The sequence below is a fragment of the Myotis davidii genome, unplaced genomic scaffold, assembly GCF_000327345.1.
Source record: "Myotis davidii unplaced genomic scaffold, ASM32734v1 scaffold134, whole genome shotgun sequence".
Taxonomy (NCBI): domain Eukaryota; kingdom Metazoa; phylum Chordata; class Mammalia; order Chiroptera; family Vespertilionidae; genus Myotis; species Myotis davidii.
Window position 1 is genome coordinate 2,273,088 of NW_006288853.1, and position 23,154 is coordinate 2,296,241.

The 23,154-nt window shown below is 37.8% G+C and overlaps 2 protein-coding genes across 3 annotated transcripts in view; both read left to right on the forward strand.

Moving 5' to 3' along the window:
* The window catches only part of VPS26A (VPS26 retromer complex component A), a 33,620-nt gene extending 15,145 nt beyond the window's left edge, over positions 1–18,475 (forward strand). Inside the window, exons 4-10 of one of the 2 annotated variants that reach the window (XM_006760926.2) lie at positions 3,089–3,164; positions 4,586–4,742; positions 5,342–5,506; positions 7,390–7,496; positions 12,037–12,105; positions 14,161–14,303; positions 16,774–18,475. In XM_006760926.2, coding sequence (XP_006760989.2) covers positions 3,089–3,164; positions 4,586–4,742; positions 5,342–5,506; positions 7,390–7,496; positions 12,037–12,105; positions 14,161–14,303; positions 16,774–16,887 — 831 coding nt within the window. In that variant the 3' untranslated portion in view covers positions 16,888–18,475. The remainder of the gene's footprint in view (positions 1–3,088; positions 3,165–4,585; positions 4,743–5,341; positions 5,507–7,389; positions 7,497–12,036; positions 12,106–14,160; positions 14,304–16,773) is intronic. The other variant, XM_015562128.1, reaches the window with a different exon arrangement.
* Positions 18,476–20,048: 1,573 nt separating this feature from the next.
* Positions 20,049–23,154, forward strand: part of SUPV3L1 (Suv3 like RNA helicase) — a 33,341-nt gene continuing 30,235 nt past the window's right edge. The window contains exons 1-2 of the mRNA XM_006761000.2: positions 20,049–20,081; positions 21,604–21,784. Of these exons, the coding sequence (XP_006761063.1) occupies positions 20,049–20,081; positions 21,604–21,784 (214 nt within the window). The remainder of the gene's footprint in view (positions 20,082–21,603; positions 21,785–23,154) is intronic.

Below are 23,154 nucleotides of genomic sequence, written 5' to 3' on the forward strand. Positions count from 1 at the left end.
AGTCAGGCTGAGGGACCCCACGATAGGGCCCGGAGAGGGATCATGGGAGGGCTCCAGGGCGTGTCCGGCCTGTCTCATCCAGTCCTGATCAGCCAGATCCCAGCAGCAAGCTAACCTATCAATTGGAGTGTCTGCCCCCTGGTGGTCAGTGCATGTCATAGGTATTGGTCGAACAGTTGCTTAGGCTTTTATATATATATAGATAGATAGTCGCAAGTTTCTCTACTGTGATTACTTACTCATAGCAAAAGGAAAAATAGTAACTTTAAATTGGAGAAACTTAGAGGGTTACCTTGACCAAGTGATCATAGTTAACATCACCAGTATTAGAACAAACTGGCATTATGTGCTTCCTAATAAGATACACTGAGAAGGACACAACTTCACTTCTGTGGTGCTCTTGCCAAAAATGCAAAAGCTGTGTCTGTGATAAAAAATCAAACAAGCCTAAATTGAGGGACATCCTATACGGTAACTGACCTGTATTCTTTAAAAGCATGAAGGTCAGGAAAGGCAATGACTGAGGAATGTTCTAGATAAAGGGAGACTAAAGAGACATAACTATATGTAATGTGTGAAACTGGATTGGAGCTTGGGCAGCAGGAAAAAAGGATCTAAAGTACATTATTGAGACAGTTGATGGAATTTGAATATAGACTATGGAATGTTAAACTTTTCTGGTTTTGATAATTGCACTGTAATTATGTAAGAGAAAGTTCATTTTCTTAGCAGGTGCACATGAAGCTTTTTGGGGTAGAGGGGCATGATGTCTCCAATTTATTCTTGGTTATAAAGAAAAGTATGTATGTATGCATGCATATGTGTACACATAGGGAAGATGATAAAGCATATGGGACCAAATATAACCACATCTGATGGGTCTGAGTAAAGGTTATGTGAGGTTTCCTGGTGCTGTTCATGCAACTTTTCTGTCGGTTTGAAATTACAATAAACGTTACAAAAGTATCACTAAGTTGGTGTTAAAATTCTTTAGCCCAGTTCACCATGATAATTTCACTTATTTTTCTATGCTCCATTTCAGAATAGCTTTTAAAGCAGTATACATAATTATGCCTTCCTATTCTGGGATTCTTCAGATTCCTCAGTAGCTTGAATTAGGCTTAAAATCCTATATAATAAAAGCATAATATGCAAATCGACTGAACGGCAGAATGACCGGTTTCTATGATGTGCACTGACCACCGGGAGGCAGACGTTCAATGCTGGAGCTGCCCCCTGGTGGCCAGTGGCCTCCTACAGGGGGAGCACCGCTAAGCCAGAAGCCAGGCTCATGGCTGGTGAGCGCAGTGGCAGTGGTGGGAGCCTCGCCTACGTCCACTGCCTGCACTGCAGGTGGGTGGTAAGGAGCGAGGGGTCCTGGACTGGGAGAGCCCCGGACTGCAAGAGGGATGTCTGACTGCCAGGACATCCAGTAGGTGGACATCCCCCCAGGGGTCCCGGACTGGGAGAGGGCGCAGACTGGGCTGAGGCCTCCCCCTGCCTCAGTGCATGGATTTCATGCACTGGACCTCTAGTCAACTATATTTTAACATCAGTGGGAATCAAGGAAAATTTCAGAGGTTAGGCAGTTTGTTGGGAAAATGAAACATTTGCATTTCTACCTTAATGTGGTTTCAAAGTGTTTTTTGAAGAACTGTAAGTTTTAAAATATCAGATACAGCCATGTTCAAACAAAGACATTATGAATTGTTGCCAAGTAGGCATTGTTTAAAGTATACTGTTTTCTATGTGCTTTATTAGTGCAAATTAGAGAATAGCTCTAATGACTGCGTGGCATATGAAACAGCTGGGAGTTATGCTTGTTTTATTTGTGATAAAATTTAACTTGTTAGTAGTGTATGTGAAGCATCTTTAAGTACTACCATTCTGTGATTTTTTAATAAGTATTTTTCTGATTTTGAAAGTATTATTTGCCTATTATGTATGTGTGTGTATGTGTATGTGTATATATATATGTATATATATATATACACACACACTAGTATACATAGATACACACACACACACACGCACACGAAAAGACCCTTGAGAACTAACAAGAAGAAAACAAAATTACTCATAATCCAAAAGTAGCTGCTTTTAAGAGAATTTGTTTTCTGTAGTTTTAAAAAATATAATTGGCATTATAATTGTATACAGTTTGACCATGCTTCCTTCATGTAACATATCATGCACATCTTCCCACATCATTAAAAATTCTTTGACCATATTATTTTTAAACTTTAATAATATTCCATTATATGATGTACCACAATTTAATTATTCTTTTTCTAAGATATTAATTTGGAAGGCAAGTAACTAACTCATCCTGGTTACAAATATGAAAGATACAGAAGAGTGGTTAATTTATATAGTTTATAATAAGTAATTGGACCCCCTTTTTTTTATTGGTCCTCGATTTCAATTATTTTTTGAGAAGCATTGTTGAGAGAAAAGCATTTAAGAGTCACATTACCAATATTTTCTATACTAAAGAATATGTTGTTTTTATTAGCTAATCCTTAAACATTTGGAATTTTATTTTAATATGTGTGTACTTTACTGATATTTTGTCAAATTAAAATTTTATAAAATTAAAGATTTTTAATAGAATGAAAGGTATTACTATAACTAACCTGTGTCAGAATTGGGCATGTGTTGGTATGAACTTAGGCTAGTGATATAAAGCAAATAATAAAACTTTTAAAAATGTGTTTTAATTGTGAAAAAAAATTAAGATTTTCATTGGCAGATATGAATTCAGGGATTTTGAGATTATATATTTTACCTCATAAGAATGTAAGATAAATCATATTCAAAATTTAAATCTTTAGACATTATGTTTTTAGGATGAGTAGCACACACAGAACAGTAAGCATTGCTTTTAAGGTTAGGAATTATAAGATAACCTTGGTTACAAAAAGCTGAAAGTGATATGTTCTGTAGTCATCATGATTTAGGTATTTGGTGGTGTCTCAAACTTCAGAAATAAATACCTGAAATTTTACACATTGCTTTCATCTGGAAGGAATCAACTGGTAGGCCCACTCAAAGGATTAACATCTCTTACAATTTCATGTTTTGGCAGGTAAACCTAGCCTTTAAGCAACCTGGAAAGAGGCTAGAACATCAAGGAATTAGAATTGAATTTGTAGGTCAAATTGGTGAGTTGTAAAATAGTATTACTTTTTTTCTTTGATAACTGAGTTTGAAGAGGATTGGGTTTAGCATTTAAATAATTGAATTAGAATTTAGCTTTGTAGAAGGAATTGATTTTGTATAATAAAAAGAATTATTTTATAAACATTAAATCATGTTTCTTTGAATTGTTTGACTCATCCTGCTTTTATTGTTAAAATTAATTACTAAACATGAAAGGAGTTATGTAAGCTACCAGCCTTGAAAAATAATTCAGGTAAATTATTTGACTCATTGAAATTTCCATCTGCCTCAATTTTTTTCACCAGATTTACTCACAATTATATGTCACCTTCATCCATCACTTTCTAATTACCCATGCCATTTGTCTTCCTAATCTAGTGTGTGCCTGTAGCCGCTCATCTGTCAACAGAAAATTCGGTGTGAAAAGGAAAGATGTAGTTTCTTTCTTTCTTTTTTTTAAAATATATTTTATTGATTTTTTACAGAGAGGAAGGGAAAGGGATAGAGAGTTAGAAACACTGATGAGAGAGAAACATCGATCAGCTGCCTCCTGCACACTCCCTACTGGGTATGTGCCCGCAACCAAGTTACATGCCCTTGACCAGAATTAAACCTGGGACCCTTGGGTCTGCAGGCCGATGCTCTATCCATTAAGCCAAACCGTTTAGGGCAAGATGTAGTTTCTTATTGACCTAGATCAACTTGTGTACATTTCCATACATGTATTTTAGAGACATTCTTGATTTAGCAGTATAACTGTATAAATTTTTGGAGCTGCAGATTCAGAAAAGAGGAAATAGGTCTTTATAATACTGTATACATAGCTACATTTTTTTTTAAATATATATTTTATTGATTTTTTTTTTACGGAGAGGAAGGGAGAGAGATAGAGAGTTAAAAACATTGATGGGAGAGAAACATTGATCAGCCGCCTCCTGCACATCTCCTACTGGGGATGTGCCCGCAACCCAGGTACATGCCCTTGACCGGAATCGAACCTGGGACCTTTCAGTCCGCAGGCCGACGCTCTATCCACTGAGCCAAACCGGTTTCGGCCATAGCTACATTTTAAATCTAAGTTTTATTGTATCTTTTTAAAGTATCAAAATTGGAATGGGTGGGTGCTTATTCACATTATCTATTCTAGATGAGATTATATTGAGCAAATTATAGTAATTAACTGATAGTTGATTTTAGTTTTATCAGTTTGCCTAACAAAGCAAAGGAATAAAACACTTCTTGCCTTGAAGGGAGGAAGTTCAAATAATAGCTGGAAATGTGTCTTAAATTAGCTTCATATTGGGCAAACCCTCACTACATTAAAGGAATGAATTTATTTTTACTTGCTTTGGAGGTAGAAGTGTGGGTTTTAATGAAATGATATTAAATATAATTGGTCTTTTTGCTTTTTAAAATTTCTTAGAACTTTTCAATGACAAGAGTAATACTCACGAATTTGTAAACCTAGTGAAAGAACTAGCCTTACCTGGAGAATTGACCCAAAGCAGAAGTTATGATTTTGAATTTATGCAAGTTGAAAAGCCATATGAATCTTACATCGGTGCCAATGTCCGCTTGAGGTATGAATTAGGTGTATTAGAAACTGGAGATAGAGTCAAAACTACAGAATAATGGTTGCTGCTGAATGTCTTAATAGAACTTCTGCTATAATTCTGGACTGGAAGACAAGGTTTTTAGGAATTTTGTCAAATATTTTGTTTTTTGTGTGGCTAATGCTGATCTGAGATAATAAGAACCTTCTATCATTATAGATTTAGAGAACCCCATTATGAGAAGTTTTAGTCACATGATTCCTTTGTATGAATTGTTCCTTAGGTACTTTATTTGTTGTGTAAATGGATTACCCTCTAAATACATTAGTTTCCCAACAGATCTCATTTACTATATGATTAAGGAGTGGTCTAGAGAGATTTCCTCCAGTGGGCTTGATGCTAGCTCTCAAATTTATCTAAAAAGTATGTACACTGGTCTTAAAATTAAACTGTTGTGTTTTGTTTTTTTTTCATGGTGGGGACATTTATTTAAAAATTAGAACTCCTTCATGAAATCAATGAAGTTGATCCCAAGGAGTTCTAGCAAGGACAGTTAATGTTTGTTTTTTTAAAACACTGAAACTTATCATAGGAGATTTAACTTGACTCTTCTATTAACTTTATAGGTATTTTCTTAAAGTGACAATAGTAAGAAGACTGACAGACTTGGTAAAAGAATATGATCTTATTGTTCACCAGCTTGCTACCTACCCTGATGTTAACAACTCTATTAAGATGGAAGTGGGCATTGAAGATTGTTTACACATAGAATTTGAATATAATAAATCAAAGTAAGTACCTTTCACAAACAGATAGCTTAAATGTTCAGGGAAGATTAAGAAGTAAGCTTTTCAGGTTTTTGTAAATTGGTCAAAATGAGGGTAGAATTGACATTAATCTGCTGTTAACAGACCAACAGAAACTCTGAGCTGAAATAAACTTTAGTAGGAGTTTGTTCTGGCTTCTGACTCAGTGCAAGTGTCTTTCATATTCTATTCCTAATAAATTTCCACTTGGTCATTTTTTATAGAGCATTTTACGATCTCAGAAGGCAGCTAAACCTTATGTCTAAAAATTTATTTTACTGGCCCGACATCACTTTAGCCTGGTCATCTTTTTAAAACTAAACAAAAATACATTTTTTTGACAACATAAACAAATATTTTCATTATTGAAAATTTTGATAATGTGGGAAAGTCAAAGGAAATAAAAATATCACAAATTTTCACTTTTACTATTTAACCACAATATATTCTCATATTTTTCCATGTAGAAGGGAGAGGTGCATATGTTTATACATGTTGTATTTTTATTGAAATGGGCTCTTTTTAAAAATATATATATTTTTATTGATTTCAGAGAGAAAGGGAGAGGGAGAAATAGAAACATCAATGATGAGAATCATTGATTGGCTGCCTACTTGGGATCGAGCCCTCAAGCTGGGCATGTGCCCTTGATCGGAATCGAACCCAGGACCCTTGAGTCTGCAGGCTGACGCTCTATCCACTGAGCCAAACCGGCTAGGGCTGGGCACTTATAGATTAATGTTGTTGTAAGCTTTATGATGGAATTTTTTTTATTGTTTTATTGCTTAAAGTATTACAAAGAGTATTACATATGTCTCCTTTTTTCCCCCCTGCCCTTGACAATCCCCTGGCCTCCCCTACCCCCAGTGTCTTAGGTGCATTGGTTATGCTTATATGCATGCATACAAGTCCTTCGACTGATCTCTTACCCCCCTCCCTCCTGCCCCCCCAAACCTCCCCGGCCTTCCCACTGCAGTTTATGATGGAAATTTTCAAACACATACCAAAGTATCTGAACAGTATAATGAATCCTCATGTACCCATTGCCAGCTCCAACTATTCAGATTTGTTTTGTCTGTATTCAGTCCCACACTCCCATTAGATTATATAGGGGGCGGTATTCCAGACATAAAATTTCACCCATAAAAATTATATATCGCCCTCGCTGGTTTTGCTTAATGGATAGAGCGTTGGCCTGTGGATTGAAGGGTCCCAGGTTCAATTCTGGTCAAGGGCACATACCCAGGGTTGCTGGCTCAATCCCCAGTAGGGGGTGTGCAGGAGGCAGTTTATCAATGATTCTCTCTCATCATTGATGTTTCTATCTCTCTCTCTCCCTCTCTGAAATCAATAAAAAAAAATAAAATAAGAAAAGTTTTTCCATGCTTAAGTTCTTTGGAAACTAAGTTAACCTCTGGGTAAGGAACAATAATCAGGTTAATTCTTCCTTTTGAGATGCATTGAAGTCAAGTAAAAGTTTGATTTCTTATTTTTATAGTACAGTTATGTGCTGCATAACAACATTTTGGTCAGCAACACACCTCATATACAACAGTGGTATACCATAAACCTCGGTGTGTAGTAGGTTCTACCATCTAGGTTTGTGCAGTGCACCCTATGATGTTTGCACAACAGAATCCCCTAACGATGCATTTCTTAGAACATTTGCTCATCATTAAGCAGTGCACACTGTAAATGATTAATGCTTATTTGAAAAAGAGGAACATTAAGCAATATGAATAGTCAAAGTGGTATTCTTACATAGCTATTAATCTAAAGATGTCTAATAAAGCCTTTAGGACTTATTTTACTCTCTTTCTTTGTTTTTAAAATATTTGGTATAAGTGAGATATATTCTTTCTCCAAAGGTATCATTTAAAGGATGTGATTGTTGGAAAAATTTACTTCTTATTAGTAAGAATAAAAATCCAACACATGGAGTTACAACTGATCAAAAAAGAGATCACAGGAATTGGTAAGTTGAAAGAGTATTTGAATGAAAACTCCTGTTTAGTTGAAATTTTAAAATCTTAAAATCTTATTCGAACATAAAATTTATAGAGGATATTAATTTTGATAATATTGCTGGCAGTAAGACGTTTATGTTTTTTTAAAATTTGATTTTTGAATACAGTACCCCCTTATCTATGGGGAATACATTTTAACTAATTAATTAACTAGTTAATTATTGTTAATCCTTGCCTGAGGATATTTTCCATTGATTTTTAGAGAGAGTGGAAAGGAGGGAGGGGGGAAAGAGAGGGAGAGAGAAAGAGACATCAGTGGGAGAGAGACAAATTGATTGGTTGCCTCCCGAACATACCCCCGCTGGGTCTGGGGATTGAACCAGCAACCCAGGCATGTACCCTTGACCGGAAATTGAACCCAACACACTCCTTTGGTGCAGGAGTCGATGCTCTAACCAGTGACCAACACTGGCCAGTGGCTAGGGCAGTGATGGCAAACCTATGACACGCCTGTCAGAGGTGACATGCGAACACATTTTTTTGGTTGATTTGTCTTTGTTATGGCATTTAAATATATAAAATAAATAACAAAAAATATAATCTTTGTTTTACTATATTTACTATATTTTTGCAAATATCAAAAATTTCTATATGTGACACGGCACCAGAGTTAAGTTAGGGTTTTTCAAAATGCTGACACGCAGAGCTCAAAAGGTTCGCCATCACTGGGCTAGGGGATACATTTGAAGACCAAAAGTGGATGCCTGAAACTACAGATAGTACGGAACCCTATATATACCTTGTTTTTTTTCTATGTGTACAGATTTATGGTAAAGTTTAATTTATAAGTTAGGTATAGTAAGAGATGAACGATAAAAAAGAACAATTATAACATTATACTAGTACTATATAATAAAGTTATGTGAATGTGTCTCTCTTAGAATGTCTTACTGTACTGTATTTACCTTTCTTGTGATCATGTGAGATGCTGCAGTGCCTGTGTGATGGGATGAAGTGAGCTGAATGTTGTAGGCGTGGTGACATAGTGTTAGGTACTCTAAGGGTTACTTGAATACAAGCACTGCAACACCAAGCACTGCCTGTGTGTGTGTGTATATGTGTACTAAGTGCCGAAAAGGCAGCTTACATAGCGTGGATACAGTGGACAAAAGAATGATTCATGTCTCAGGCAGAATGGAGTGGGACTGCACGAGATTTCATCATGTTACTCAGAACAGTGAGCAATTGAAAACATGAATTATTTCTGGAATTGTCCATTTAATATTTTTGGACCATGGTTGGCTGCAGGTAACTAAAAACAAATTCACATGGTTCAAAAATAAAGTATAAGACACTATACAGTAAAAAAATGTCCTATTTTTGTACCTCAGCTGCTCATAGGTAATACATTTATAAGTTTTTAAATCCTTCTAGACTTCCTTTTTGCCCAGTATTTTATTGTAGCAGCAGTGGTAGCAGCCGCTCTTCTGGTTTTGCTATGCAGCCCAAGGACAAGGAGAAGAAGAAAGATGCTAGAGAGTTGGCCAAGAAAGACAAATCTGGGGGCAAGGCCAAAAGAAATGGTCCAAAGGCAAAGTTCGGGCCAAGCTCAATAATCTAGTCTTGTTTGATAAAGTGACATATGACCAACTCTGTAAGGAAGTTCCCACTATAAGCTTATAAGCCCACTGTTATCTCTCTCTCTTTTTTTGTTTTTAAATATATTTTATTGATTTTTTACAGAGAGGAAAGAGAGGGATAGAGAGTTAGAAACATTGATGAGAGAGAAACATCGGTCAGCTGCCTCCTGCACACACTCCACTGGGGATGTGCCTGCAATCAAGGTACATGCCCTTGACCGGAACTGAACCCGGGACCCTTGAGTCCGCAGGCCGATGCTCTATCCACTGAGCCAAACCGGTTAGGGCCCCACTGTTATCTCTTAAAAGACTGAAGATCCAGGGTTCCTTGGCGAGGGCAGCCCTTAAGGAGCTCCTTAGTAAAGGACTTACTAAGCTAGTTTCCCGCCCTGGCCAGGCACTCAGAGCATCATCCCAATAAGCAAAGGTTGCAGGTTCGATGTCCCGTCAGGGCACATACAAAAAGCAGTCAATGAATGCATAAATAAGTAGAACAGCAAATCGATGTCTCAATCACCCCCTCCCCCCTCTCCTCTTTATAAAAATCAATAGCACAAACAATGAACTAGTTTCAAATCACAGCTTAAGTAGTTTACACCAGAAACACCAAAGGTGGGGATGTCCCAGCTGCTGGTAAAGATGCATGAACAACAGGTCCGTCTCACTAGGTGCGCGTTTTGAAAAATAAAACTTAATTACATAAATATTTCCTTCTATTAATGCATATATATGTAAGTTCCTCTGTATTATAGCCCCCCTTTTCAGTTAAATGGTTACATACAGTACAGACTTGCTTTTTAGTAAGGTATCTTTGAGATTTTTCATATCAATACATAAGAACACTTCACCTTTTTTTATAGTATTCCATTCGATGTATGTACTAGTATTTAACCACTCTGCTATTGGTATGCATTCAGGTGGTTTCCAGTCTTGTTATTACAAAAAGTGCTTCAGTTAATAATGTCATTTTGCCTGGGTGTGTATATGTGTGTGTAAGATAAAATCTTAGAAGTGGGATTGCTATTTCAAAGATTATATTCATTTTTAATTTTGATACACAATACCAGTTTGTCCTCTTTAGGGTTTGTAACAATTTGCATCTACCAGCAATGAATGTAGGGAGTGGCTCTTTTTCCTCTATTCTCACCAGCACAAGGTTATAACATTTTTAGCTGATCTGATGGCTAGGGGGAAGAAGTTTTCCACTGTTATTTGAATTTAACTTTCTCATTCTGGGTGAGGGTGAGCCTCTTTTCATGTGTATAAAAGCCTTTTGTATTTCTTCTATAAACTGCCTATCCATATCCTTTGCCCCATCTCCATTGGATTACTAGTCTTTTCGTATTTATAGAAACTATATATTAGGGAAATCATTATCTTTTTCTGTTAAGAGCAGAAAAAAAAAATTTCCCCAGATTGTCTTGCTATGGTGCTTTATGCCATGTAGAAGTTCTTGATATTTATTTAGTTTATTAGTTTTTCTTTTTATGGACTCTGGGTTTTGTGACAGTTCGTCCTTTTTCACACTGAGGTTCTAAGAATAATTTTCTTAGCTTGATTTTACTAAAATAATACATTATAGTTTAGGGATTTTGTTTAAATTTTTAAATCATTTGGAATTTGTCTTGATGTAAGATATGAAGTATGGATCCAACTTTACTTTTTCCAGCTGGCTGACCAGTTGTCCCCAAATCATTTATTGGTTCATAAACTGCTTTTTAATTTTGTTTAGTATATAGATTTAGTTTGTCCCCTATAGTTTTGCTGGTTTTTTGGCTGAAAATAATTTTAGGTAACACTTTCTAAGAATGTATAATTGGTAATCATAATGATAAACATTTATGATTTCTTAATCTCTATGTTTCACTTGCTAATAAAAGTTACAGTGATTTAAAGACATTAAAACCAAACTTCAGGGTCCCATTTGTTGTTTTAAAAATTGTTTATTGAAACATTTTTTCTGAGTATAAAAACTGTTTGATTCTAGAAAATTTTAAATAAAAAATAATCTATAGTCATAATCCAGAACAGACTTTAGTCTTTGCATGTGTGGCTCAGTGGTTAAGGGTTGACCTATGAGCCAGGAGGTCAAGGTTCGATCCCGGGTTTGATTCCTGTCAGGCTACGTGCCCGGGTTGCAGGTTGTTGGCTCGATCCCCTGGTGGGGAACGTGCTGGGGGTCATGTAAGAGGCAGCTGATTGATGATTCTCATCATTGATGTTTCTATCCCTCTCCCTTCCTCTCTTTCTAAACAATAAAAAACCCTATATAATTTCAAAACATAAAAGGACTATATGTCAATCAGGTATTCAGTATATTTTGTTTATGTTAAAGTTGACTTTACCAGCAAGGGAAAGACAGTTTGGGTATTGCAGAGAAAGCTAGCAAGTCAATGGTTAGTTCTGATGGGGGTTGCCAGTTTCCAGTTTCTCAGGTTTTGGAACCCATAGAAGGAACTCTGTGAAGAAGATTCTTGCGCTGTATATTATCTTAAGGAAGAAGGGAGTGAAACATTCAGTTGAGTGTTAAGTATGTTACATGTAGAGCAGGAAATAGAAAAGAATGGTCAAGCCTGGCTGGCGTGGCTCAGTGGTTGAGCGTCAACTTATGAGCCAGGAAGTCACAGTTTGATTCCTGGTCAGGGCACATGTCCTGGGTTGTGGGCTCGATCCCTAGTGTAGTGTGTGCAGGAGGCTGCTGATCAATGACTCTCTCTTATCATTGATGTTTCTGTCTCTCTCCCTCCCTCCCTCTCCTTCTCTGAAATCAATAAAAAAAAAAAAAGAATGGTCAACATTTTCACAAAATAGAAAGATAAATTAGTACAAAAATAATGTAGTAGGAAAATGAGAAGAACTTGAAATTATATTATGGAAATATTTAATATCATTTACATTATTGCACTAGGACCCAGTACCACAACAGAAACAGAAACAATTGCTAAATATGAAATAATGGATGGTGCACCAGTCAAAGGTAACACTTTTCATTTGTTTCTTTTGTGTTATAGGTAGTGCAAACAGCAGTGTTCATGACAATTTTGTTTGAAAGTATTTATGTAGTATAAGAATCTTTGTGAATTCTTAAAATGATTTTCTTTAATGATAGTTTTTAAGATGATCTTTGTATATATACTGAGAAGACTATAATAGTACTTTGTAGTCTGAAATAAGGTTTAATTTTTTTACTGTTTAAATTTAGAATTTAGAAGGCATGTATATCGTCTCTATTTCTGAATTTGTAAGTTTTTATTGTATTCTGTTATAATAGCTCATCTCTGTAAATCTTTTTTATTCTTGCTGAACATAAGGTGAAATATAGGTGAGCATTAATTCCTGTGGGATTCTAGAGTCCTTATAGCCCCCAAGAAAATAAGCAGTTCCATTACTAGATAATTTTCAGTGTGTAAAATAATAAAGCCAATGTTTATCATTTTAAATGTATGCTTTTGGCTTTTTCTAACTCTGTTAGTAATTAGTTAAAAAAGTAGCTATTATGCCAACCACTCCCAGGTGCTCCATGCCACCTTTGAGTTGGGTGGTGGTATTCCTTATGTCACAGATGAAACCAAGATGCAGAGAGGTTAAAAAAACTTGTTAAAGGTGATAAAGTGTAGGGGAGGCAGAACTTTACTTCTACCCATCTTAGATTTTTAGCTGGGACTGTTGAACAAAAAGATTGCTAAGAGAAGAACAGAGAGTTTAATGTATGCAGTGCACATTGTGCAGGAGAAACCTCAGCGAAAGGTAACTCAAAGTGGTGGCTTAGCATCTTCAAAACGACAGTAAGTTGGACAGCAATGACTAGACAAAGAAAAGTAAGTTTTAGGCTTCTAAGGGTGGCAAACTGTGGGAGTGTAAATACATGGGAGGAAACTGATGATTCCTTTGGTGCCATCCCTGGGCTGATGAATCTATCTCCAGTAAAAGGAAAATTTGTATCCTGCCTTTAGGCAGAAAAGGTGGGAGGCATTTCTGCTTTTGCCGCATCTTAATTGCCTTTGGCTCAAAATAACGTCAGAGGCATATTTTGTGGTGACATATTCTGGTTTCCTTCAGTAGCTAATCATTATAGAGTTGGCGTTTGAGCCCAGTCCTTTCTGATTCCAAGCCCCATGTGTGTGTGCTGTTACATTATGCAATATTCCTTTGTAAAATTCCAGCAGCCACAAATTTTTATATAAAATGATGGGTTTTATATCTCAGGAAATAGATGTGTACAAGAAATGTATTATATAAAAAGATTCCAAACAATATGCAGTTACCCTAGGAAAAGAGAAGCCATGAGAATCTGAATAGCAACCTTTTTGTTTGTTTTTGGTAGTGAAGGAATGTCATCATTCTGAACATATTTGTTGCTTTGGATAAATTAGTAATAAGTATGCAAGAATTTACACACATGACTAGAAATTATGGTAAACTTTGTGAAAGCAGACGATAACAAAACCACTAAAGCAACACTTACCTGCTGGCACTGTTCTAAGCCTTTTACATCTAGTGTTAACCCATATAGTCCTAACAAATTCTCTATAAGATGGGTGTTATTGGTTCCCCATTTCACATGAGGAACTCAAAACAGGATTGTTAAATAATTTGATGAAGGTCATGCAGCCAGCAGACTGTAGAGTTGGGATTAGAATTCAGGCATTCTGGCTTCAGAACAGTGGTTCTCACCTAGGGGCAATTTTGCCACTATCACCCCTCCCTACTCATTACCCACACCGCTAGGAGATTTGCCAATACTTGGAGACATTTTTGGTTGTCACACTTGGGAAATGCTGCTGGAATCTTGTGGGTAGAGGCCAGGGATGCTGCTAAACCTCTTACAGTGCATAGGACCTTACCCACACCAAAGACTTAACAAACTCAAAATGTTAATAGTGCCAAGGCTGAGAAACCCTGGTTTAAAGTTTTACTTATGCTGCCCACTCAGGAATGGAAGCATCGGTATCTTCTCTATAAAGATTAGTTCTAGTTATGTGACTATATTTAATAATCCTTTAGAATTCAATGGAAATTGCTTTTCTTTCAGGTGAATCAATTCCAATAAGACTATTTTTAGCAGGATATGACCCAACTCCAACAATGAGAGATGTGAATAAAAAATTTTCAGTAAGGTACTTTTTGAATCTGGTCCTTGTTGATGAGGAAGACAGAAGATACTTCAAGCAGCAGGTATGGTGCTACCCAGGCTGGTATTTTGTTCAAAGTTTTATTATTCTGAGCAAGTGGGTTAATAATAAGTAAGTGAAAACTTGAGAGTATAAGGAAGTAGCGTGAATGGAATTGTGAGAATAGATCTCGTCCCAGTCATTCTGCAAGCCTCTGGAATGGACTACAGTTTAGCAGGACTTTTATTTTTCTCAGGAGTTTTGTTTTTTATAAAAGCGATACCCGCTATTTGTAAAAATAAAATAAAAAAAACAAAACAGGCAATAAAGAACAAATTGAAGATCATCAAAAATTCCACATTCGTTGTGATTAATATTCCATACAAAATTGTGCATGTGTTTAGATCACATAAAGCATGTTCTTTACTTTTTCACTCATCAGTGTCTTGAATATTTTTTATTAACATTTTTTTTATTTTATTCCTTTAAGTATTACAAAGGGTATTACATATGTGCCCTTATTTTTCCCTGCCCTTGACAATCCCCTGGCCTCCAGTGTCTTATGTCCATTGGTTATGCTTATATGCATGCATACAAGTCCTTTGGTTGATCTCTTACCCCCCTCCCTTCTGCCCCCCAACCCTCCCTGGCCTTCCCGCTGCAGTTTGACAATCAGTTTGAGGCAGCTCTGCCTCTGTATCTATTATTGTTCATAAGTTTATAATGGTCTTCATTATCCCTGAATGAGTGAGATCATGTTTTTATTAACATTTTTAATGACTGAATTAACTTGATGGATTTTGGGGTTTCCCTTACTTTCTTATTAATTCTATTATAAATGTCCATGAGATGACCCATATGTAATACTTTTGTATATAAAATGTTTTATCACAAAACTTGTTCTCATTTCAAAATCAAAGCCTTTGGTGGATTTTGAATGAAGATTGTGATTAGAATTTTTTAAAAATATATTTTTATTGATTTCAGAGAGGAAGGGAAAGGGAGAGAGAAACATCAATGATGAGAGAGAATCATTGATTGGCTGCCTCGTTGACACCCCCCTTACTGGGGATTGAGCCCGCAACCCAGGCACGTACCCTTGACCAGAATTGAACCTGGGACCCTTCATTCCGAAGGCCGGTGATCTATCCACTGAGCCAAACCAGCTAGGACTGTGATTAGAATTTTTAAAAATATATATTTTTATTGATTTCAGAGAGGAAGAGAGCGGAAGACAAATATGGAAACATCAGTGATGAGAATCATTGATCAGCTGCCTCCTGCATGCCCCTACTGTGGATCAAGCCTGCAATCCCGGCTTGTGCTCTGACTGGGAGTCAAAGAATGACTTCTTGGTTCATAGGTTCAACCACTGAACCACACCGGCCAGGCTAGAATTTTTTTTTTGTATTCTGAACCAGATTAATAAGTATTTGCATGTCAGTTGAGTGTTCAAAACTAATTAAAAATTATTTTGTGCTGAGTGCTATGAAGAATACAAAAACTACCTTTTATATAAACATGCATTAGCCTCGAGGTTCTTACATTGCACATATATGAAAAAAATTTATGTAAGTTAAATAACAGAAAACTTAATAGTTTGACAGTAATTTAGAAGACAAAATTTATTCCATTCCACATACTGTGTAATTAAACATAGGTAATTTAAATTTTAAAATAGATTACATGAAATTTCCAATTTCCAAATCAGTTGTGGCTCTGCTGAATAAGTATATTGCTTCCCATGGGCCTTCATTTGGATGTTTAAATTCTGATGTTGGTTAAAAAAACAACCCCAAAACAGCCTGTCATGACTTTATGCAGAAAACAATTTTAGGAATTCAGAAGAGAAGAGCTCTCAGGATAGATTGGTTAGGGTATGATTTAGATAGGCTGAGGCATAGAGTGTTGAAGAATATATAGAGGAAGATAAGGGCAAGCTTATTTGTAGTGTGTTGGAGGCAGAGAGTAACTCAGTTTGGCTGGTGGGGGATGGGGATCTAGAGAGGGAAGGGAGTGATGTTGGTACATTGGATAATTTTGGAGGACCTTGAAAGCCTGCTTGGAGGTTGTCTGTAGGTTGCCTGAGAACTATTGAAGCGCAATCCAAGCACTGTTTTAGATTAATCTGGTAGTGATAGGAAGGATGAGTTAGAAAGGAGCCTCAGGCAAGTGAGGCATTGATCTACCAAAAGGTATTTTAGTATCTAAGATTGAAATGACAGGGCTTGAACTTGGATAAGGACGGTGGAACAGCAAACCAAAGAAGAGATTTATTCTTTAATCAGTAGTAGCTAGAATTTTGTGCCAGATTGGATTGGTGGTGGTGATGTACATGTGTGCTGGTGGGGGCAGAGTTGGCAGAAAGGACATTCCAAGATTAGAACTATAAGAAAGTAGGTCAATCAGGGCTTTAGTAGGGACAGATTTCATTTTGTTTTGGTTAAAATAGAAATGGCAGCATTTTCATGATGAAAATTTAAGGCATAATATGAGAACATTGATTTGTTGGCATCTTGTATTTCTTTTACTAGGAGATCATTTTATGGAGAAAAGCTCCTGAAAAACTGAGGAAACAGAGAACAAACTTTCACCAGCGATTTGAATCACCAGAATCACAGGCATCTCCTGAACAGCCTGAAATGTGAACTGAACAGGAGAAAAAAATAAAAATAAAAACTCTTAGAACCGTTGAGATTAAGTTCAGTTGATCAAAGATGGTTGCAGCATGAAGCAGGGGGAAGGCCAAAAGTCCATGTATAATAGTCTTCCTTTACCTTACAGCGCTGCATTTATTTTATGATATAACTAAACATTCTTACATGTACTACATTTAAAAAAGTGCTTTCTTTGAAACACTGGAACTTTCTTAAGCTGCCGTTTTGTTTTGTTTTTACTGCACACTTTGATGGTAAGCACTCATATATCCATCAGTATAAACATTAAAGTTTTCATGAGTAGGCTGGTATTTGTAATTTTGCTTGCTTTATGCATAATGTTGATTGTAAACCAGTTTCTTTTCCTTTTTCATGCCAATAATTACCTCTTATCCTCTACATGCAAAATTAAATACTTTGTGTTCAAATAAAATTGGAAAACCTGAGTGGCCCTTACATCCTACAGAGATTTAAAACATGGCATCTTAATATTTTTGAGTACTACATTTGTGTTCTTACATGTGTATTTGAGAAATGCAAATGGAATGTTTCACTGTAGGTGCTTCTGAGTCTACCATTCCAAAGCTTCCTGAATTTTATTCTTTGAAGTGTTCTGTGGTAAGTATTCATTTTTTCCTTGCAGAAATTATGTGGCATGTTATTACAGCCTTTTTTTTCTGTCATGAGAAGTAACCATTCTGCTACTACTATCCAGCAGGTACACTGTATGTTTTCTGCAATGTGGAGTTGAGTCTATGTTGACATTTAGAATTTGTTAAAACTCTATAATTTTTCTGTTAATACTTTGAAAAAATTTTTTTTTAATTTAAGGAATCTTTTTACCACATATATACAAATATAATTTTCTTGACTTCACTAATCTCTTCCCTTTGAAGGGGAGAATTTGAGGATGGGGGTGATTCAGGTGGACCTGTTAATGAGCTTATCATTATCCAGATCTGGGACAATATCATTTTTGTTAAATTGGAACTTGGGCTTGTTCAAACTCAGCTTTAAATTTCACCCGCTCTGTTTAAATGTTAATACTAAGTTCAAGTAATTTGTTCAAAGTCTGTAAAAAAGCTGCAGTCATGTGCCTAAGGTCTGATCTCAGACACACTAAATGGGTGTAGGGACTAAAACAACGGAGCTGTTGTGTGAAACTACTCCACACGATTCATTGGTTTTTGTGCCAATGTATTTTATACACTTCAGTGCAAGTCTTGTGAGTTAACCTTACTTTATGAGTAAGCTAATTAATCCAAATTACATTTCTTTAAACTTGTTTTACTACGATGGCACTTTGATAAAATGGTCAGTAACCAGCTTCTTTTCTGGCAAAAGGTTCCATGTACCATGCGCTGGAGCATCTGTTTTAACTGTGGATATATGTAAATGGTCATATTTCCCTTTCATGTAAGTGCCTGTTCAGAGTTTCAAAATTTAAAAATGCCAAATATTCTCATGGTCACTTGCATGAAGTAATCTAGAAAATATTCACAGAAAATTTGAAAACCAATTGTATTTATCCAGCCTCAAATCCTGTGACCATGATGTATAATAAAGAATTTGAAACAGATACTGAATTGCTTTAAATGATTAAAATAATTATTTTCTCAGATCTCTTCTCATTGTCAGATTGCTCAACAGTTCAGGAAGCTATAATTATGAAAATTTAAATTTTTTATAAATACTGGTTTCAATTTTAAATAGCTACACAAAGTTGTTAATTAGATGGCTTAAAACACTGTCAAATGGAGAAACTGGATAACCAATGGGTCCAGGCTGCCTCCACTAAGCCAATTAAGCAGAGACAGGGTTGAATCATATATGAGCGTTTATTCCAATAATGCTGACAGTATGGGAGAGCAGCAGGTCACGTACAAAAGTCTGGTCTACCCCTCCCCATAAGCCAGCTACTTATATTGGGTAGAAGGACAAAGATTACTTGGGAAAGTAGAAATCACAGCATGGGAAGTAAGTAGGCAAGGTATAATGGTTATAGGATGTACAACTTTCAGCCAGGTTAGAATGTGCTTTCTTTAATCAAAACAGGACAATCACAGTTAAAAGCATGATTAACATTTCTTACAGCTAGTCTCCACTATTCTGTTTCTGCCCCTAACAATAGGATGCTTACTCACTTTGCTTGACTTTGTTGCAGAACCAATTTGAAAAATAAAAATTTGAATTTAGTACTTGGTGAATTGAGTAAAAAGCTGGCCAGTTAATCTGAGGTAAACTTGAAAAGAAATTTGTGTTTTCATAGAGTACAATCTCTAATCCAGAAGTTCTCAATCCTGGCTGCATGTTTGTTTTTAAATATATTTTTATTGATTTTAGAGAGGAAGGGAGAGGAAGAAATACAAACATCAGTGATCAAAGAGAATCATTAATCAGCTGCCTCCTGCACACCCACTACTGAGGATCGAGTCTGCAACTTGGCCATGTGCCGTGACTGGAATAGAACCCGGGCAGGCCGATGCACTATCCACTGATCCAAACCGGCTAGGGCCTGGCTGTATGTTTAAATCACTTAAGTAGTTTTTGAAAATAACCATGCCAGATCCTACCCAGACCACTAAAATCAGAATTTCAGGGGCCTGGACATAAGCATTAAAAAGAGCTACCCAGACCATAGTCTGAACCATTTAAATAGTTATTTTTCTCACAAGTGAAGAGTTTTCATTGTTTTGAATTGGGGAGGAAAACCTTTAACATCTGTTTGGGAGCCTGCTAATGAAACTGACAGACAAATCAGCAGGAGAAAAAACAGATTTGAGTATAAGGGAATTTATGAAAATGTGACTTAAAGGGGTGGTTAAATTTGGGGCTTAAATATCTAATTGATAAGGGGAAAGGGGGGTAAAGGACACTTACAAATAATTTCGTAGTATTTGGGGGGAGAAAGGACATGGGAAAGCAAATGACTTTAGGAAAAATACATGGGTTCTTAGGAAAATAGATAGTATGGTTTTGTGCCAGAATCTATTTAGGTCTGTCTGGTGCTGAATTAAACTCCCCTGCTTGCTCCCCAAAGAGATTTATGATAGAGTCTTTTGGGAGGCTCTGCTTTTAGGCAGATTGGGACTTCAGGAACTCAAATATTTAAAACTTTTATGCTACAGTGGCATATTCTGGAACCTTTTAGTATGGATGAAGTAGTTGGAATACTCAATTCTAATGTGAGTCAGTAGTCTTCTATTATGTTCCTTTTATATTTAGCTGAATCTGTTGTATATAAAGGAAATAAGGGGCGTTTACTAGTCTGGATTGGAATGTAACATTTTTTAAGTTTCCAATTACACAAAGCAAATGAAGAAAATGAATCATTAAATATGTATAATGCATCCTTTCTTAGGCTCTCCAATGAGCATACTTCTTACGTCACTCCCCTACCTAAAGTCATGATTTGATTCCAGGATGAAGTTTAAATTGCCTATTACAAACACCTTCAGCTCCAGTTTTTCCAGACTCTAGAGAATTACCCACCTTCTGTGCACTCCAGCTAACTTCTAGTAAGGCTCTCCTGGCCAAGCGGGCTTGACACCATCTCCATCTATCAGGCAAAGATGGTTCCTTGTGCGGCCAGGGCGTGCCTGTGCACACCTCCAGGACTCTGCTTTACCGCACTTAAAAGACTTGAACTCAAGGATTTAAGCCTCTTAAGGGCTCAGTCTGTTTTGTTTGGTATACTTAGTGCTTACTATACACACTCAATACCTGAATAAACTGCTAAACCTATTTTCGCCTAGTGATTATAAAATTAAAGATGTCCTTTAGGGAAATGTATGGGTCCAAATGTAATACTCGTGTCACACTGTTTAAAAAGTATTCTGTGAATCAAAAGCACATAACCAGTTATTAGAATTTTACTTGACACAATATTCGCATATTACACGACACATTCCTTCAAGTTGCAAGACGCTAATTTTTTAAGTATAATTGAAAGGTGGAAAATCTAACAGCATATTTTGAATTTAATATGTTACCACCTCATGACAGTATCCGGCCAATGCAAATGAAACTAAACTTTGGCCGGGGTGCAGAGGACCTATTTTTGCTACGCAGTTGTGACATACCGGCTGCTTGGATGATGTACACAAACAGCCAGCATGATGTGTAAGCGCTTACACACGTGCCATACAAGGAGTTTACCTAAGAAACTACGCCGGAGAAGTACCTTGGCAGCATTCCTGGAGGGCAGATCAAGTTATGTTCTTTAATGCTACTCAGAAAACGTGCAAATACAAGAAACCTGGGGAAATGCTCTGTAAGAGCGTTGCGGTTCGCAAGCTGCGCTCACAGCACAGGGAGCTGCTCCTCCGTCTACCCCGACGGAGCCGCTCAGGGCGCTGCCCACGTGCTTCTCAAAGCAGCCGGGCCAGGCTGTGTCACGTGACCCCCGCAGGCCCCTCCTCGCATCTGTGACCTCCCCAAAGGTGCCTGATCCTTTTCTTTTTAGAGAAACCTGGCCTCAATATCTAATGAGAGAGAGAGAGAGAACAAGAACGTATCTTTTCTAGTTTTCATGCCTAATCTTTTCCTCCCCGTTTTGAGCAATCTGACTGCAGGCACTTTTTCTTTTTGATCGAGCGTTTCCCTGGGCAGCTCCGTGCTGGGTCTGGGTCCTCCCGGGGAGCAGGCGCCGGCCGTGTGCGTCACCGCCAACGCCGTGTCCCTTCGCCGCGGCACCGCGCTCGTTAGACCTGCGCTCTCCATGTCCTTTCCCCGGTGTGCCCTGCTGTGGGCTCGGCTCCCGGCGGATCTGCGTCCGGAGGTTCCAAAGCCCCCAACACGTCCCTGTTTGTGCCGCTGACGGTGAAACCTCAGGGCCCCAGCGCGGATGGCGACGTGGGGGCCGAGCTCACCCGGCCCCTGGACAAGAGTGAGTGCCGGGCGGCGGGGGTGTCTGTCCTGCAAGGTCCCCAGAGTCGCCAAAGGCCCCCTCAGTCCTTTGTTGCTTGTCCCAGGGGGGTCCACCGAATGACCATTATACGAAAGCTCACGGGGTCCGGTCTTCATGAGCAGGGATGAGAACGGGCCGGGGGGGTTGAACCTCCTGACCAGCCATATGCCGGAGAGGAAAGGTCACGGGCTGAGGTCCTGTCTTCCCGGCTGTGCCCAGCATCCTTATCGGCTCATGGCTGTCGGCTTGCCTACCACCCTCCCAGGAATGCAGTGTGTGGCTGGATCAGTAAAATGTTTCTCTCTACAGAATAATGCGGTGATATTTTAACATGTCCAAAGACCGTACAGTCTCAGCTTGATTAATATACATTATTTTTATAAAATACTTAAGATGTTATTGATTCATAGTGGCATGTTGCTTGGCAGGCATCTAATTCGACCTCCCCCGCAGCACAGTGATTTCTCCGCCATCGCCTTGGAAACGCGGTCATTAAGTCTTGAGTACTTTTCATGGACAAGGAGCCGGCACTCCCGTGAGCCAGCCCCTTTTCGCTGTTCTGGTTGTTAGGAAGCTCTTGTATGAATTCCGCTGAAATCTGCTTCCCTCGTTTCCCGTTGACTTTAGTTATGCCATCGGGAACAAAATAAGTATCACTTGTTCTCCCTAAAGCCCTCTTCTTCAAGTTAAAGACCATCCCTGGGTGCTTTATTTTCTCTCTTATTTATTGATTGACATACATGTTGTTACTGATTTGAGAGAGCGAAAGGGAGGGGGGTAGAGAGAGAGAAACATGGATGGGAGAGAAGCTTCATTGATTGGTTGCCTCCTGCACGCCCCCCATTGGGGACCAAGCCCAACCCAGGCATGTCCCTGACCGGGAATGGAACCGTGGTCTCCTGGTTGACGGGTGGACACTCAACCACTGAGCCACATAGGCTGGGCATCCTGGCTCCTCTAGTTATTTGCATAAAAGCATATTGGTCTGGCCCTTGTAGTGTTGGTTGTCTTTCTAGATACCTTTTAGCTGCTCACTGTTAGATGTTCATAGTGGTTGTAAGTAGACAGAGTAGAACATGGTTATGTACAAGTGGCCTGATGGAGGCTGGAGGCAGTGTCCAACCCTGTAGCACCTTGCTTACTCCTCTGCAGTGGAACAGGAATGTTGCCTGGTTTGACTTTATAATTTTTTAGGCGTTCCATCTCACTATTAAGTGAAAAAGAGCTTGTGACCAAATAAAACCTTTAAGTTCTTGCAACATTCAGTAGACTGCCACCTTGAGTGTTAGGACTTCAGGTTTCTTTTGTTTTTTTAGGCATTTCTCTATTTGGGAAACAAATGTTAAACA